The 14764-nt window shown below is 54.3% G+C and overlaps 6 protein-coding genes across 6 annotated transcripts; 3 read left to right on the top strand and 3 right to left on the bottom strand.

Annotated features, from left to right (window-relative positions):
- Positions 1–170: 170 nt before the first annotated feature.
- On the bottom strand, positions 171–2330 carry CAOG_08056 (dimethyladenosine transferase). The gene is made up of 10 exons (XM_004342608.2): positions 2211–2330; positions 1979–2052; positions 1720–1806; positions 1546–1607; positions 1363–1456; positions 1228–1277; positions 1014–1137; positions 675–896; positions 462–568; positions 171–291 (listed from the first exon to the last, which is right to left on the bottom strand). The coding sequence occupies exons 1-10, from the start codon at positions 2287–2289 to the stop codon at positions 249–251; spliced, it is 942 nt and encodes a 313-aa protein (XP_004342657.1). The 5' UTR covers positions 2290–2330; the 3' UTR covers positions 171–248.
- A 98-nt stretch (positions 2331–2428) lies between these two features.
- On the bottom strand, positions 2429–3568 carry CAOG_08055 (hypothetical protein). The gene is made up of 4 exons (XM_004342607.2): positions 3470–3568; positions 3158–3299; positions 2944–3048; positions 2429–2689 (listed from the first exon to the last, which is right to left on the bottom strand). The coding sequence occupies exons 1-4, from the start codon at positions 3515–3517 to the stop codon at positions 2541–2543; spliced, it is 444 nt and encodes a 147-aa protein (XP_004342656.1). The 5' UTR covers positions 3518–3568; the 3' UTR covers positions 2429–2540.
- A 412-nt stretch (positions 3569–3980) lies between these two features.
- Positions 3981–6411, top strand: CAOG_08054 (hypothetical protein). Its single transcript, XM_004342606.2, has 3 exons — positions 3981–4261; positions 4390–4520; positions 4687–6411. Exon 3 carries the CDS (start codon positions 4899–4901, stop codon positions 6288–6290), a length of 1392 nt encoding a protein of 463 aa, XP_004342655.2. The 5' UTR covers positions 3981–4261; positions 4390–4520; positions 4687–4898; the 3' UTR covers positions 6291–6411.
- A 32-nt stretch (positions 6412–6443) lies between these two features.
- On the top strand, positions 6444–7697 carry CAOG_08053 (cytochrome c oxidase assembly protein COX11). Its single transcript, XM_004342605.2, has one exon. The coding sequence runs from the start codon at positions 6461–6463 to the stop codon at positions 7526–7528; it is 1068 nt and encodes a 355-aa protein (XP_004342654.2). The 5' UTR covers positions 6444–6460; the 3' UTR covers positions 7529–7697.
- Positions 7645–12474, bottom strand: CAOG_08052 (Ercc6 protein). The gene has a single exon (XM_004342604.2). The coding sequence runs from the start codon at positions 12448–12450 to the stop codon at positions 7720–7722; it is 4731 nt and encodes a 1576-aa protein (XP_004342653.1). The 5' UTR covers positions 12451–12474; the 3' UTR covers positions 7645–7719.
- Positions 12475–12617: 143 nt separating this feature from the next.
- Positions 12618–14339, top strand: CAOG_08051 (3-mercaptopyruvate sulfurtransferase). The gene is made up of 7 exons (XM_004342603.2): positions 12618–12710; positions 12835–12901; positions 13164–13354; positions 13437–13532; positions 13619–13784; positions 13869–14095; positions 14219–14339. The coding sequence occupies exons 1-7, from the start codon at positions 12627–12629 to the stop codon at positions 14276–14278; spliced, it is 891 nt and encodes a 296-aa protein (XP_004342652.1). The 5' UTR covers positions 12618–12626; the 3' UTR covers positions 14279–14339.
- The last annotated feature ends 425 nt before the right edge of the window (positions 14340–14764 follow it).

The raw sequence follows: 14764 nt of genomic DNA, 5'->3' as shown, positions 1-14764 counted from the left end.
ATCGAGATTGGATGGCAGGATTGTCGGGGTGATGGGATGACTCAGGGGTGGGGCTGGGGATTGAATGAAGAGCGACTTACAATGCAAAAAGATAGAATGAATGTTAAGTTGCAATCCATCCATCCAAAATGGACAAGGTGGATGGCAGAGTAAGCATGGGATGAATAAATGAGGTTTTGGAGTTGTAGTAGTAGTGCTTTACTAGGGGGAAGAGAGACAACATGAAAAATCATCAAATACAACTCGTTTTAAGCGAAATGAACACCCTCGTTGTTGAAGGCCTCGAGCAATCTGCAGCCCAAAATGACCAACAATGCAATTCAACAAGCATCAAGTGAGGTTTTGACAACCAAACACCGCCAAACGCGGACGGTCTGAAATCGACCAATCGCACGCTCGCGCAGACCGAGCGGTTTGGGCCAAACCATTCTGCTTCCGATTCTCGTTTCATCCACACTCACCGCAAAAAGTCGTCAGTGTCCATCAAACGAGCACGCTTCTCGCTAAAGCCAGACGCCTCGAGAATTTGCTCGACGAGCGGCTTGATCTCGAAACCTTCAGGAAGCTCCTGAGGAAAAGTCGACAAGAACAATATCCACTCCAACATTAAGCAAAACCACAGCAACAACAAACCACATCCACGTGTGTGCGCCGCGAAATGATAATCCTCGTACAGTGTTGTTAAGCGCGCAGAATGTTCGGTAGTTGCGATCCAACATTTCCAAAACGGCGGACGACATGAATGCGGCATGCAGAGTCTTGTTCTTGCGAACAAAAGTGATGCGCACAAGGCCGTCCCACTCTTGGAAGTTGATTGGCGGAGGAGGGTTGCGCGGCTCAATACGAACGACGGCGGACTCGACCTGCGGTGGCGGGCGGAAGTTGTTACGGCCAACCTGGTCAAAAGGAGATATGAGACCGCGAGTAAAGCACAGCAGTGTTTGTGACATGGTTTGGGAAACAAACAATCAGTTCAAGAGGAAAACAAAAAAAAACCAAATCAAACAACAAACCTTCATCAAATGATCCACGCGTGCCAAAAGTTGTGTATTCACGGAAAGACGGCAGTATGCTGGGTCTCCTGGCTTGGCGTACAGGCGCTGGGCGAATTCTTTCTGGAACATGAGGACGGCGCAGCTGATTGACATCAAAATCGAAGCACAGTCAGTGTCGTTGTTGTTGTGATATGGAAGAAACTCTCTGGGGGTTTGAAACCACTACCCTTACCGGAAGAAAGGCCGGTGCAGAAGCAGCTTAAAGACGAAGGGAGAAGAAATCTATCCAAAAACAAAAACCCAAGCACGAATGTTAGCGTGAGTTACCGACTTTCACGCGACCCAACATCTGCGCCACGCAGCTCACCTGGTAGGGCATGTTGGCAACGCAAACGTCAAAGAATGGCAGATCGGCTTTGAGCACATCTCCGACCAAGATTTCGAGGTTGCGTTGGTATGGTCTGCAAAAACGATCAACAAAGCGCGGTCAGCCATCCTCGCTACTCGTAGTATCGAACAATGCAATCAACATAGTATAGTGAGAACGTACGTGCCCATGACACGCTTCTGCAACTCTGCAACGAGACGGACGTCGACTTCGCAAGCAACGACCTGTTTTGTTTCATTTTCGGACAACACACAACGTGAGTTTTTGCTCTCCAAATTTTCCAGCATCTCTTTCTCTCAGTTGTATCTGACTCGGAGAGAATCCAAATTCTTTCACCTTCTTGGACGCTTCAAGCAGCTTCATGGTCAAGTTACCAGTACCGGGACCGATTTCAAGCACCGTGTCCGTGTTTCGCAATCCAGCCTGCAAAACCAAACCAAACCGACCCCCATACAAATTGAGTGCAACATTACACACAATAACCGACCACTCTCATAATGCAATGGAGCGAGCTTTCCAATGCATCGTAGTGTGATGCTGCTCTATGGAGCGAGAACCACACGTGGAATACAACGTCACTCAATGCTTTCTGTACCTTCTCAATGATGCCGTTGACAATCAGCGGGTTCTTCAGGATATGCTGGCCAAACGACTTGTCGAACTGGATGGCTGTTGAGCGGGGTGGTGGGGGGTAGGGGTTTGGAGGGAGAGCGAGACAGGAGCAAAGTGAGTGAGAGTGCATTGCAATACAGGTTGGAACTCCTCCCCCCCCCTCGCCTCGAGGACTGTTGAGGTGTTTGCATGGCACGGATGCGACGCTGTTTTACCTTGGCTGACGGTGGACGCGGCTTTGGCGGTCTCGTCGCGGGTGCGGCGCGAAGTCGACTCGGCGCGAATCTTCGGCATGTTGCTGAGCGTTAGGATCTGAGCGGAAAAGAAAAAAATAGGAATGGTAGAACAAGCGAAAAAATGGCACTATAGTATCAAGGGGTTGATTCCTGGAGGGACAATGGAAACAGCCAGTATCAACAGGACATTGGAAAAATTGGCTGAGCGAGCGTTTCGGCGTTTTGTATTAGTCGTGCACCGGAATTGAAGCAAAACAAGAGAGGGGTTGGGACATTGTCATGCATTGAACAACCTTTTCAATGTTGGGTTTAGCGAGAGCGACCGAGGGCGAAGCCGACGGCGAGCGCGGCGGCTGCGGCAACCACCGAGATGAGGTGAGGAGAGTGGCACCAGATCGGGCTCTTGACGTGCTTGCGGGCAACGTAGTCCACGGCCGTGATGGTGTCAAGCTCGCAGACTGTTAATAACGGGAGTCCAAGGGACGACGGAACGGTGAGGTTGTTCATTGTTCATCACTCAGGAAATCTCCAATATCAACCATGTCGTCCATATCCAACAGCGTTGAATCAAGAGCTTTTTTTTGTTTGCTTCGGAAGCAACTGTTGCTCTTGGTCGCTGGCTTGCTTCAATCTTGCCCTCCAACAAGGCCAAGACACAAAGTCTTGGTTGTTCCAATGGATTCAGATTTGCATTGAATGTAAAAAATCTCACCTGGACGCAGGAGGTTTACCACCACAGCCTGGTGCTCGGGCGACTTGGCGTAGTTGACGAGTGCCTCGGGCGACGCGAGCTCGACGACCAGCGCGTGAGTGTAACCTGAGCAGTATACGTCGGACGGCACGGTGAGTTGTCGGCTTGGTGGTGGACACCAACCGTATGGATGGCCACCAGTAACACTTCAAGTAGTGCTACTTTGGTAGGTTACCTTTGCTGCGGTCGACGTAGCCCTCGTACATGCGGGGGTCGTGGACGCCGACCTCGAGCTGCAGAACGCCGGGCAGCGAGCGCAGTCCGCGCAGACCCTCCATCATGTCGAGCACTTGCTGCGCCGAGGCAGTCGGGTTGACCTAGAGGTTAAAGCATTTCGAGTGCAAAAAAACAGATGTTTGATTGTTGGGTGACAGTGTCGAGGGAACGGCAGAGGGGAGGGAACGGGGCGAAGAGCAGGAGAATCTGAGAATCTGAGAATCTGAGAAGACTTGGTGATGGGTTTTGAATTTGCGTTATGTGTCTTTACTTTGAAGGCAACAATATGCCAAACAGTAGAGTTGCCGGTCGAGGCCATGATGAGAGAGTGAAGAAGCAAAAAAGAAAGAAGAGTGGACTTTGAGCCAAGTTGAGATGGGACTGGTTTTCGAGTCACATACAACTTGTGCTAGTTGAAGCATTGCTATATGAATGAGAATTGCGCTTGAACGGTGGCGTAGCTACTGTGCACCGGCCAATGTTCAGTTCACAAACGAAATGTAGCGCGAGCATTTGTGCTTCTGCTGTTACGACCGCTGCCCAGAGACCCATCCAACAAATAAACCACTACTGTAGCTGCACTACTCCAGAGCAATGGGGGCCTCGACTGTGCAGTGGTGCGGGGGAACGGAGCCCCCCAATAGCAAGACAAAAAGCTGAATCGCGCTCAACTGCTGAGAAATTCATCGACAAATGGGTTGTCTCAGTCAACTTGCTCCACCCAACACCATTCCTATTAATCCTACTTTGACATGGACATCTCAACCACTCTTTCATTTTTTCGTTGCTCTCTCTCTCTCTCTGTATGCGCCAGCAGCTCGTCGTGTTTGTCTCTGAAGCCGGTCTCGCCAACATCCTCGCTCGCCACCACTCTGCCTCCACTCCCGCCAGCAACACCAACAACAACAACAACAGCAGCAACTCGGACTCGCTCAATCTCACTCCGGCAGACGTCGTCGTCGAGGTCGTCAACGGGCCCGACAATCTCCTCGTCTCGGTCGCGGACATCCACGCTGCAGCCGCGCTCGCCTCGCTGCTCCTCGCTGAAGGCGTTCGATCCAATGTAAGTGCCCGCAATAAGAATTATAAAAACGAAAGAAAAGTATCATGTTTCGCTGGATTATTTGTTGTTTTCGTTTTGTTCGTCTCAGAATTTCTGATTCTCAACTCCTGCAACACAACATTTGACAGCGTCTCGCTTCAACATCCGAGTCGGACACACAGATCGCTGAAGCCTCATCGCAGGGCTCGGGAAGACTTGCATTGGGCGTCGCTGCCCTGATCATTGGTACAATTGCCATTCTTGCCATCATCCCAGAATCGTACGTTTTTGCGTTCTGCCTCGCTTGTGATTTTTTTTTGTTCAAGTTGATACTCTTAGATTGTCATGCTGATCGCTTGGGTTTGTCCTCGACCTTTTGCGAGGAGGTCGAGCGCGTATGACGATCACTAGCACTCACCAACGATTTTACTGCAACTCTTTGGTAGGATTTATCGCGCACTCCCGCTGCTTTGGATTGGTCTGGTTGTCGTGGCATTCCTGAAGCTTGCTCAAGAGCGTTGGTCGAACGGAACACTCTTCTCCTCAGAGTCTCACGCTCATTCTCATTCTCATTCTCATTCCCATTCCCATTCCCATTCCCATTCCCATTCCCATTCCCATTCCTATTCTCACTCGCACGAGCACAGCTCTTAAAGTCATGGCGTCGCTCTCGTCACACGTGCTGCCTCTGCTGCACCGTCAAGCATTGATGCAAGCCAACGTTTCTCTCCTACGTCCGCACCTTCTAGGCTGTCGACACATTCATCTCGGCGCCAGGACGAACACATCTACTAGCGTCTTGCCCACACCCACTGCTCATCACCACCACCGCAGGTACTCGTCGTCGTCGTCAGCATCATCATCATCATCATCGACATCGTCCTCAGTCTTTTCAAGCAAGTCTGGCCGCGTGGCCATCGCAGGCATCTTGGGAGTGGCGACCGCTGCAGGTGCACTCGAGCTCTACAAGCACTTTTATGGCCCAACGGATGGCCTGACAGCCACTGCACGCTCGCTTGTACTCAAGTCCAAGCTGGCCCAAAACGCCGGCGACCCCCAGCGTGCCCTCTCCCTCCTTCAGGACGCCGAAAAGCTGACCAATGCCGAGGCGGTTGGTTATCCGTACATTACTGACACCCTGGCCAACCTGCATCTGCTGCTGCACAACTTGGATGATGCCGAACGCTACTTTCGCATAACCATGCGAGCGCGCATTGCTCGTGGCGTGCCTCCCACCAGCGATGAGATGATTGAAATCTCCATCAAACTCGCTACCATCTACGAGATGCAATCCAAACCAGAGTTGGCAGAAGTCGGATACCACTGGGCCGCTGCAACCATGGGTGCTCAACGCGAGCATCTTGCAGAGGAAGTGTTGCGGCAGCAGCGCCGGGAAGCCTACCAGCAAGCTCACCAAGCGGATGCAAAGCTCGATGACAACCGCACCGCCATGACCCCATCACCTTCTTCTTCTTCTTCTTCTTCTCCTCCTCCTCCTCCTCCAGCCACCAAAGCAACCAAAGCCGTGCATACACGATGGGGGATTGATGGGCCAGATGCAGACATGAGCCTGGAAAACTTCAACTATCCTCTGCTCGCAATGGCCTTGGAACATTTGGGGCGCTTTTACGCACAGAATGGCGTGAACGAACCCGCCCTGGAGCTCCTGCAAGAGTCGCTTCGCATTGTCCGCCGCAAAATGGGTCCCAATCACGAGCAGGTTGGCGCCATTTTGGCCACCATCACCACGGTTCAGCACGAGTTGCGCGACGACGTTGCCGCCAAGCGTACAGCTCTGGCTGCGCTCGAATTTGCGCGCCAGCCGGCTGGCCGTCGTATGCTGCATGTGGCGCTCTTCAATCTGGCCACCGTTCAGCTTGCACTCGAGGGGCTTTCACCGGCGATTGTCGCGATGCTCATCGAAGCGGACAATGCTGCACCCAACGACTATGAGCGGACTACCCTTCGTGGCAGCATCTTCCCCATGCTCAAGCAGCACCCGACGCTCCGCGGACAACTGCCGTGGCTCCAGCGACCTCCCACAAATTGATGATGGTTTTGACGGTGGTTTGAATTGCGGTGGATCCAATCCAGTACCTCCTTGCATACCAACGCCATTTCACAGCATTTAGTATTCATCACCATAAAACCAAAGTACATGTCTATTCTCATCTTTGCTCAGACTCGGTTCAGTCTTAACTCTTGTTTCCCCAGCAAACAATGGCAATGCTGGTGCGGCAGGCGAGCCCGCTTGGCCGACCGCTCGCTTCCATGCTAACCAGTACACACCTAACAGCACGATCTGCATTGAATCACGGCGCCATCCTTGTGCAAACGCCAGTCGCCGCAAGCACGAGGATGACCGCACGCTGCCTGGAGCACCGCCGATGCGTCTCCACTGCTGCCACCATGCTTGGCTACTCTGCAAGCTTACTCGTGTCCGCTCCAGGTCGAGCTGCTCTGCGCACGCGAGCTTATTCCACTCAGCCTCAAGGCGGCGATCAAGCAGGCGGAAGCTCGTCCTCATCGTCTTCATCCTCCTCATCGTCCTCCTCCTCCTCCTCCTCATCGTCGCAGTCCAAGCAAGGCCAGCGAAGACACACAGGCAATGCAGCTCACGAGGAAAACCGCCGGCGGAACAAGAGCATGGGCATGTATGTCGCTGCGGTCGGGCTGCTGACGGCCGGTTTGGCGTACGCCGCAGTGCCGCTCTACCGGATGTTCTGCATGGCGACGGGATATGGCGGCTATGTGCGCACGGATACCCACGGCGGAGGCGAGGATGACGATGGCGAGTCTGCCGTTGCGCGCGCAGAACGCTTCACCCCCGTCAAGGAGCGCATCATCAAGATCCAGTTTAACGCAGACACAGCTGCATCCATGCAGTGGAAGTTCCATCCAGTGCAGCGAGAGATCCAGGTCATTCCAGGCGAACCCGCGCTCGCATTCTACAGCGCGACCAATCCGACCGACAAGCCGATTGTGGGCATTTCGACCTACAACGTCCTGCCCTACGAGGCAGGCGTGTACTTTAACAAGATCCAGTGCTTCTGCTTTGAAGAGCAACGCCTCGGCCCGCACGAGCAGGTGGACATGCCCGTGTTCTTCTTCATTGACCCCGAGTTTGACAAGGATCCCGCCATGCTTGGCATCGACACCATCACCCTCTCGTACACTTTCTTTGCTTCCAAGAACACTCAGGCCAGGCCTCTGGCACCACTTGGGCCGACTGATGACAGCTCAGCAACGGCAACTGGAGTGTCTTTGCCCTTACCGCAGCCAGCATGATTGTTTTTTTTTTTTTTTCATCAACAACCGCCAGATTCAAGCTGTGCACATTGCTTCATTTCCAAGCACCCCCCCCTTGCCAAAGTAACAATAGAATACACCAGTACTTTATCAAACCTTCTTTTATTTGTTGATTCGCAAAATTACAAAAATAAATAAATGTGCCGCGCAAAAGAACAACAACACCAGCCTCAGAACGCCGGTCGAAGCTCCCAAACGGTAGTGGCACCTCGCTTCTTCAGGACTGCAAGCTCCTTGAGAATGGCCTTGAACAAAGCCGAGTCCTTTTGCGGGATCTTGGGTCCAAACACGGCTACGATGGCCGAGCTCGTGACGCACCGCTCGTGGCTGTAAAAGTATTCCAACAAGTCATCGGCCATGCGGATGCGCGTCTCCTGAGCGGATTTGTTGAGCATAGTGGCGGAGGAGAGATCAGACGCGGATCGCGCAGCAAACGACACGGCGCCCCGCGACAAACTTGTCGGCAAAGTAGTCTCGTCCTCGACGGGCGAGCTTGTGCCGCTGCTCGGCGCACTCACGACCTGGGTAGTGGCCATGATGGTTGACATGGACTTTTTGGTTCCAAACCTTGGGGCGGGGGCAGCGGAAGAAGAAGAAGAGGACAAAGACGAAGACGACGCGGCGGACGCTTGAAAGCCAGATCGGCCGGTCCAGGTGGGCATGTTGATGGCATTGTTGCGGAGTGCAGTGCGGGACTTTTGCAGTGCCTCAATCGCCTGTTTTGCAACGCGACTGGCCTCCGCCTCGACAAGCTTGTGATCGGCGTGGCCAGCTTCCATAATGTTCTCGTGGTGCAAGGCGCTGTGCACATGCTTTTTGAGCAGAGCGGCGAGAACGGCGTCATCCCCGCCACCACCGCCACCACCGCTGCGGCGAGCGGGAGAAGCAGCAGCGGCAGATTCTCCAGAAGGACCAGCACTGCTGCTGCTGCTGCTGCGTGTGTTGCCATTGCTGCCACCGACGCCAAAATCATCCACAGAATTGGGCTGAAACTCGCTGGCGCGGGCAAGGTTGGCAATGACGTGCCCTTCCAATTCAGCACCAGATGCGGCCGCCGAGGCAGAAGAGCGATCCGCCTGCACGGACGACGTCTTCACTCCCGCAGCTGCTGCTGCTGCTGCAGCTGCATTGCTGTGACGTGCGGTGCTGAAATCCACAGCAGCCAGTTCGGCCTCGTCTTGGGCATCCAAACCACCGCCGCGATCCACGACGCGAACCTCCGAGCCAGTCCCGCTGAAAAGCGCTCCCGTTTCGGTCTCGTCATCGTGGTTGTCAAACCCCATGGTGAACAGGTCGTAGAGATCCCGAGACTTGAAAAATCGACGTTGCCGCGGATCGCTCAGCACACGATTGGTCAGGAATTGCTTGAAAATCTGCCGATGGTAAATTTTCTCCTCAATGGTGCCAGCCGTCAGTAGCCGATACACGGTCACTTGGCGCTTCTGACCAATGCGCCAAGCGCGTTCTCGAGCCTGTGTGTCTGTTGACGGATTCCAGTCGGGATCGAAGATGACGACGCGATCGGCGCCAGTCAAATTGACGCCCAGACCTCCGACTTTAGTCGTCAGCAGAAACAGAAAGAGCGACTCGTTCGTGTTAAACTCATCCACCATCTGCTGCCGAGAGCGAATCGGGGTTGTTCCGTCCATGCGCCGGTAGCGGTAGGCAGTCGACCGCACCCACCGTTCGATAATATCCAGCGTCTGCCGCGTTTGGGCAAAGAGCAACACACGATGGCCCTGCGCGTGCCACATCCGAAGCAGCGAGTCAATCACCACGAGCTTGCCACTCAAGTCCTTCCGCCCGTAGTCCGGGCTGCTCGTGTCCAGCTCCCAGTGGGTCGTGGGCGCATGAGAAGAGCGCTGGGAGGGCGCAAATCTCAGCGTGCCTCGTTGTTCCTCGTCCTCCTCGCCTTCTTCGTGCAGGTCGACACCATAGTCGTTGTCGCTCTCGTAGCCACCGGATGGCGCGTCGGCAGCCTGCCTGTTGTTGCGGCCATTCTTGGCACTCTTGCCTCCAGGCGACGAGTCCATCGACGACTTGCTGTTAGTGCCGTCCAATGCGCGCTTGCGCCGCGTGACGAGGTGTGGATGGTTGCAAATCTTGCGCAGAATATCAACACCGTACAGCACGTTGCGCGACCCCTCGAGAATGGCCTCCACTTCGGCCGAATCGAGGAATTTGCGGTAGATGCGCTGCTGAAAAGGCGTCAGCTTGCAGAACAAGACTTGCTCGCTCTTGTCGGGCAAATCAATTTTGACCTCGCTCTTGAGCCGTCTCAACAGGTACGGCCCAATGGCATCTCGGAGCACGCAAGCGCACTTGTACGCCGTTTGGACTTGCACAGAAGTGGCGTTGGCATACCCTCCTTGGTCGATCGGAATGGCAAACTGCGCAAGAAAGATGGGGAGCGTGCCCAACCGGCCGGGGAAGACAAAGTCAAACAGAGACCACAGCTCCTTCAGGTTGTTCTGGATGGGCGAGCCAGACATGATGATGCGGTGTGGCGTGGAAAACTGCTTGCAAACCATGGTAATCTCCGCGTCAGGATTGCGGATTTTGTGGCCTTCGTCCAGAACGACATAGTCCCACGGCTGCGCAAGCAACAGTGCTTGGTTGACGCGGATGCTGCCGTAGGTTGTGACAAGAATGTGGCCTTTGGTCAGCACGCGCCGAACGAGATCCTGCTTGGAGCTGTTGGACGCACCGGACTCGTGCAAGATGGCCACACGGAACGGCGGCCACCAGCGATGAATTTCCTGCACCCACTGCTGCATCAAGGTGGCGGGGCAGATGATGAGGGCGGCGCGCAGGGGTTGGACTTGCCTAGAAGAGCGCGCCACCTGAGCACGACGGCGAGCCCCCGGCTGGAGCGCGTCATACGGCGATGCACGCGGCGTGTACACACCCAGGTTGCTGTACCGCAAGCCGGCAAGGAAGGCAATCACTTCGATCGTCTTTCCCAGTCCCATCTCGTCGCCAACAATGCCTCCGACGTTTTGGCAGTGCAGCTCCCACAGCCACGCGACCGCGGTACGTTGGTAGCGGTACAACTTGGACCAGATTTCGCCAGGAACACGAAAGTCTTCGTCCAGGACAAAGTCCTCCTCGCCGCCCTGCCGAAAGTCCTCGCCCTCCGAATCAGCATCGTCATTGTCGTCCAGGTCACTGTCGTCGTCCAGTGGGGTGTCGAATTCGGGATCGTTTGCTGGCGGAGGGATGGTTTGGCCAGTAACTGGGTCATGCTGAGCTGCTGCTGCGTGCCGGCGATGTTGTTGCATCGTTTGGTTGAGAGCGCGCAGTGTTTGGCGACGAGCATTGTGGCGTGCTTGACGCCAGCGTCGCAATCTTGCCTGATAAAAGGCCTCGTCGCCATCGTCGTGCTGTTGCTCGCGGTTGAGTCGAGTGCCTTCCGACGTTCGCAGACGCCCTTCTGCTTCTTCCTCGTCGTCGTCAGAGTCGGACGCGACTCGCTGCTTTCGAGGGCGACCTCTCCCTCGCTTTGGCGAAGCAACGCTGCGCAGATCGTTGACCTCTGATTCCAGCGACATGGACGACGAGTTTGCCTCCAAGTTCGAGACGTCGTCTTCGTCAGAACTGTCGTCCGCGGCAAAGGACGAGTTGGATTTCTCGTTCGTGGGTTCAATCCACTCGACGTCGCTGTCATCCGACTCGCTCTTGACAGCAGCCGAACGCGATTGGCGATTGCGCTTCGGATTGGGAAGAGAAGGAGAATCGTTGCTGTCGTCGTGCAAGCGGTAATGTCGAGTTGGTGGTTGCTCTGCCGCAGAGGAAGACTTTTGCATTCGAGCAGATGCAGCTGCAGCCGCACGTCGCGTCGGAGGGGGCGCGGCAAAAGACGACCACGCAGCCCACTCTGCGGCGGTCGGCGATGGTGCGCGGTGAGCTGGGGCGGGTATTGGCAAGGGCGTTGACAAACCTGAGGAGGAGTCACCGAGAGTGGGGTCGGTGTTATCAATCGCACCAGCAGCCTCTGGTTCAAGCCGAGGGCGTTTGGAAACGGGTTGTTCTGAAGAAGCGATTGAGGCGGCCGCAGCCCTGGATTGCGGCAAGACAAGCCCGGCTCGCTCTCCAAAGTCTCGGTCTTTAATGGTGCTGAGCGTTTGCTGGCGGCGCTGCAGCTCGCTGGACTGCACACCCGTTGCATTCCGCGGGAGCTGTCCAACAGCAGCAGGAGGAGCCGCAGCTCTTGACGAGCTCGTGCTTGAGGACGACGATTCCAACGCCATGCCAAGCCGGCGACCGTCAGATGGCAGCTGCGATGGCTGGAATGATTTCTGTCCTGCAATCACAGCTGCGAATCGTGACGCAGCACCTTCGGATGCGGCCGACGCCGACGATGGTTGAGCGACGACGTCCGCTTCTTCGTCACCATCATCGACGACGACCATCACGTCGACATTGCCATCGTCGTCGTCGTCCATCTTGCTCGAATGCGCTCGTTTTGACACGATCGACTTGGACTTGCTCTTGGAATTGCTTGACTTGCTGCTGCTGGTTGACTTGCTGGTTGCGTGCGCTTGCTTGTCCATCTGCATCTGCGCCAACGCAGAGTCGAGCTGCATCTGCACGCCGCGCTCGAGCGCAGTCTGGTCGTACACGGACACGCCAAGCGCAGAGGCAAGCGCTGCATCCATGATGTCGCCTGCGTCTGCATCGTCTGCATGGGTCGAGGCGGCAGTGCCACGCTTGCCAGCATCGGCGAGTGAGAAGGCGTTGCTGCTGCTGCTGCTGCTGTACCCATGCGGCGCCCTTGCAGACCCAGATCCAGCACCTGCGCCCGGAATAGAGTGCGTGCCAGTCATCATCATCATCGCCGTCGCTGAGGTTGGGTCTGAAGCCGACGACGACGACGCCCGCGGCCCAGACGACTGAGCCATTCAAGCAGAAGCGAAACGGAAAAAAAGTTGATGACTGAGCTCAGAGTCTGAATGAATGTCTGAGAGTGTGGAATTCAATATAATAATAAGTGCAAGAGTAATACGAGTGAACACTATGTTATAGATCTAGTTGAGGTGGAGAAGAAGGCAGTCTTCTTTCCCTTCGTGTTTGCCTAATGGTCAAGCCAGTGATTTCGGCTGGTGCGCTGCACGAGCTCATCCGCCAGTCTGCCGCGTACCCTGCATCTGCAGCCCTACGAGTTGCGTTTCAACAGGATTTGATTTCGGGATTACGAGTCAAAAAAGGGGGGAGAGGGGACAATGGTCTCCCGGCTGCTCTTCGTACTGTACCAGCATACTGACTGATCACTGATCTCGTCGCAGGTCATCGATTGCTCGTGGCACATGCCCGCCGCCAACCGCAGTGGTCGCAAGGAGTTTGAGCAGATTCATATCGGATCTCATACTGTCCATTTCGTTTGCTTGCCTGCCAATTCAATCTGCTGGGTTGCAAAATCGTATCTTGTTGTGATTGTTTCGTTTGTTTGTTTTTTTTTGGGTTTTTTGGGTTGCTCAGCAGCCAAGATTCGATTTTCATATCAGAGTTATTTCGTTCCTTGACACCACTGTGCCTCCCGATGTTGGATCGGATGTTGCTTTGCTTGTTTGTTGTTGTTTCTGCTTTTGTTTTGTTTCTGCTTGACGTTTTGCACGCATCCCAGGCGCTCAGTTCTTTGATATCGACGCGGTCACGTCGAAATCGCCGTACCCACACATGCTGCCAAGTGCGGAGCAGTTTGCGCAACATGCTGGAAGCGCACTTGGCGTCAACAACAAGACGCACGTTGTCGTGTACGACAGCCAAGGCATTTTCTCGGCTCCGCGGGTCTGGATGACCTTCCGTGTAAGATTATTGCGTGACTGCACATGCTCTTGTTGACGTATCATTGCCTTGGTCTGACTTGCGGGGTTGCTGTTGGTCACAGACCTTCGGCCACGAAAACGTGTCCGTGTTGAATGGCGGCTTGGTGGCCTGGAAGCAGGCCAACCTCCCTCTGGAAACAACCAAACCCGCCTCTGTTGTATGATTTCATGTGTCTTACGGCATGGTGCTGTCGAATCCTGAATGTCTAGCAACCTTAACTTTTGATTGCAAACGCGTTGACAGACCCCTTCCCAATTCATCGCCAAGCTGAGCCCCAACCTCATGCGCGACTTTCCGTTCGTCGACAAGCTTGTTCGTGACAAGCAAGTGAGCAAGGACAATGGACTCCAGATTGTTGATGCTCGCAGTTCGCCGCGTTTCCAAGGCACAGTGCCCGAACCTCGTCCAGGTGAGGATTTTTTTTTTCGCAGTGCTTCATAACAGATCATCCTTCCTGACTCACTGTTGTTGCGCTCCATCTGCTTGCCCCTAGGCCTCGCCGGTGGTCACATGCCTGGAAGTCGCAACATCCCATTCACCGATTTGCTCGACCCCAAGACGCAATGCCTGCTCTCGGATGACGAATTGCGTCAGGTCTTTGCCCGCGCCAACGTCGATCCTCTTCGCCCACTGGTCGCTTCTTGCGGCTCGGGTGTCACTGCGTGTGTCATTGCGCTTGCTGCCTTCCAGCTTGGGAACAAGAGCGCGGCCGTTTATGATGTCAGTTTGCGGTGATGCTCAATTTGATGATTGTTCGTGTGTGTCGTTGCTGTTTGCTGCTCGGATGACTGATATTTGCTTGTGTGTGTTGCTCCTTTTTCAATTGTTCCCCAAAACCCACAGGGCTCCTGGACAGAGTACGCGTCGCAGCCTGGTGCGCTTATTGAGTGTGCCAAAAAGTAGTGTGGCTGAAGGTTGATTGTTGCCACTCTGAGTACAGTACATCGTCATTGCTCCAATCGCCTCCATAGGCACAGCTCATTCCGTACTGGCAATAGTGTTGGATCGACTGAGATGATGTGCACGCTCAACGTCGTTGACATCTTGTCATGTCATACTGCCACGTCATGACAAACTCCACCTTCTATTGAATCATGACAAACTCCACCTTCTATTGAATCATTCACTCATTCACTCACTCACTCACTCACTCAATAGCTCGCCTATCTGGTATCTCTTTTCCCCCTCTCTCTTCTCCTCTCCCTTCCTCCTCTACTTTATTTCTTGGCTGCTTCCCGCCATTTTCTTCTCTTCGCTTTTTTTTTATTTTGTTCTGATGTCGCTACTCTGCCATGACACAATCAATCGATTTCGTCATTTTACAAAGGCCGAACTTTTACGATTTTATGCTGAATCAGTACTTTTTTTTTTTTTTTCTCAGTCTTATTC

This window comes from Capsaspora owczarzaki (genome assembly GCF_000151315.2).
Source record: "Capsaspora owczarzaki ATCC 30864 unplaced genomic scaffold supercont2.17, whole genome shotgun sequence".
NCBI lineage: Eukaryota > Filasterea > Ministeriida > Capsasporidae > Capsaspora > Capsaspora owczarzaki.
The sequence above is the reverse complement of the archived record's forward strand: the minus strand, read 5'-3'. Positions and strand labels throughout refer to the sequence as shown.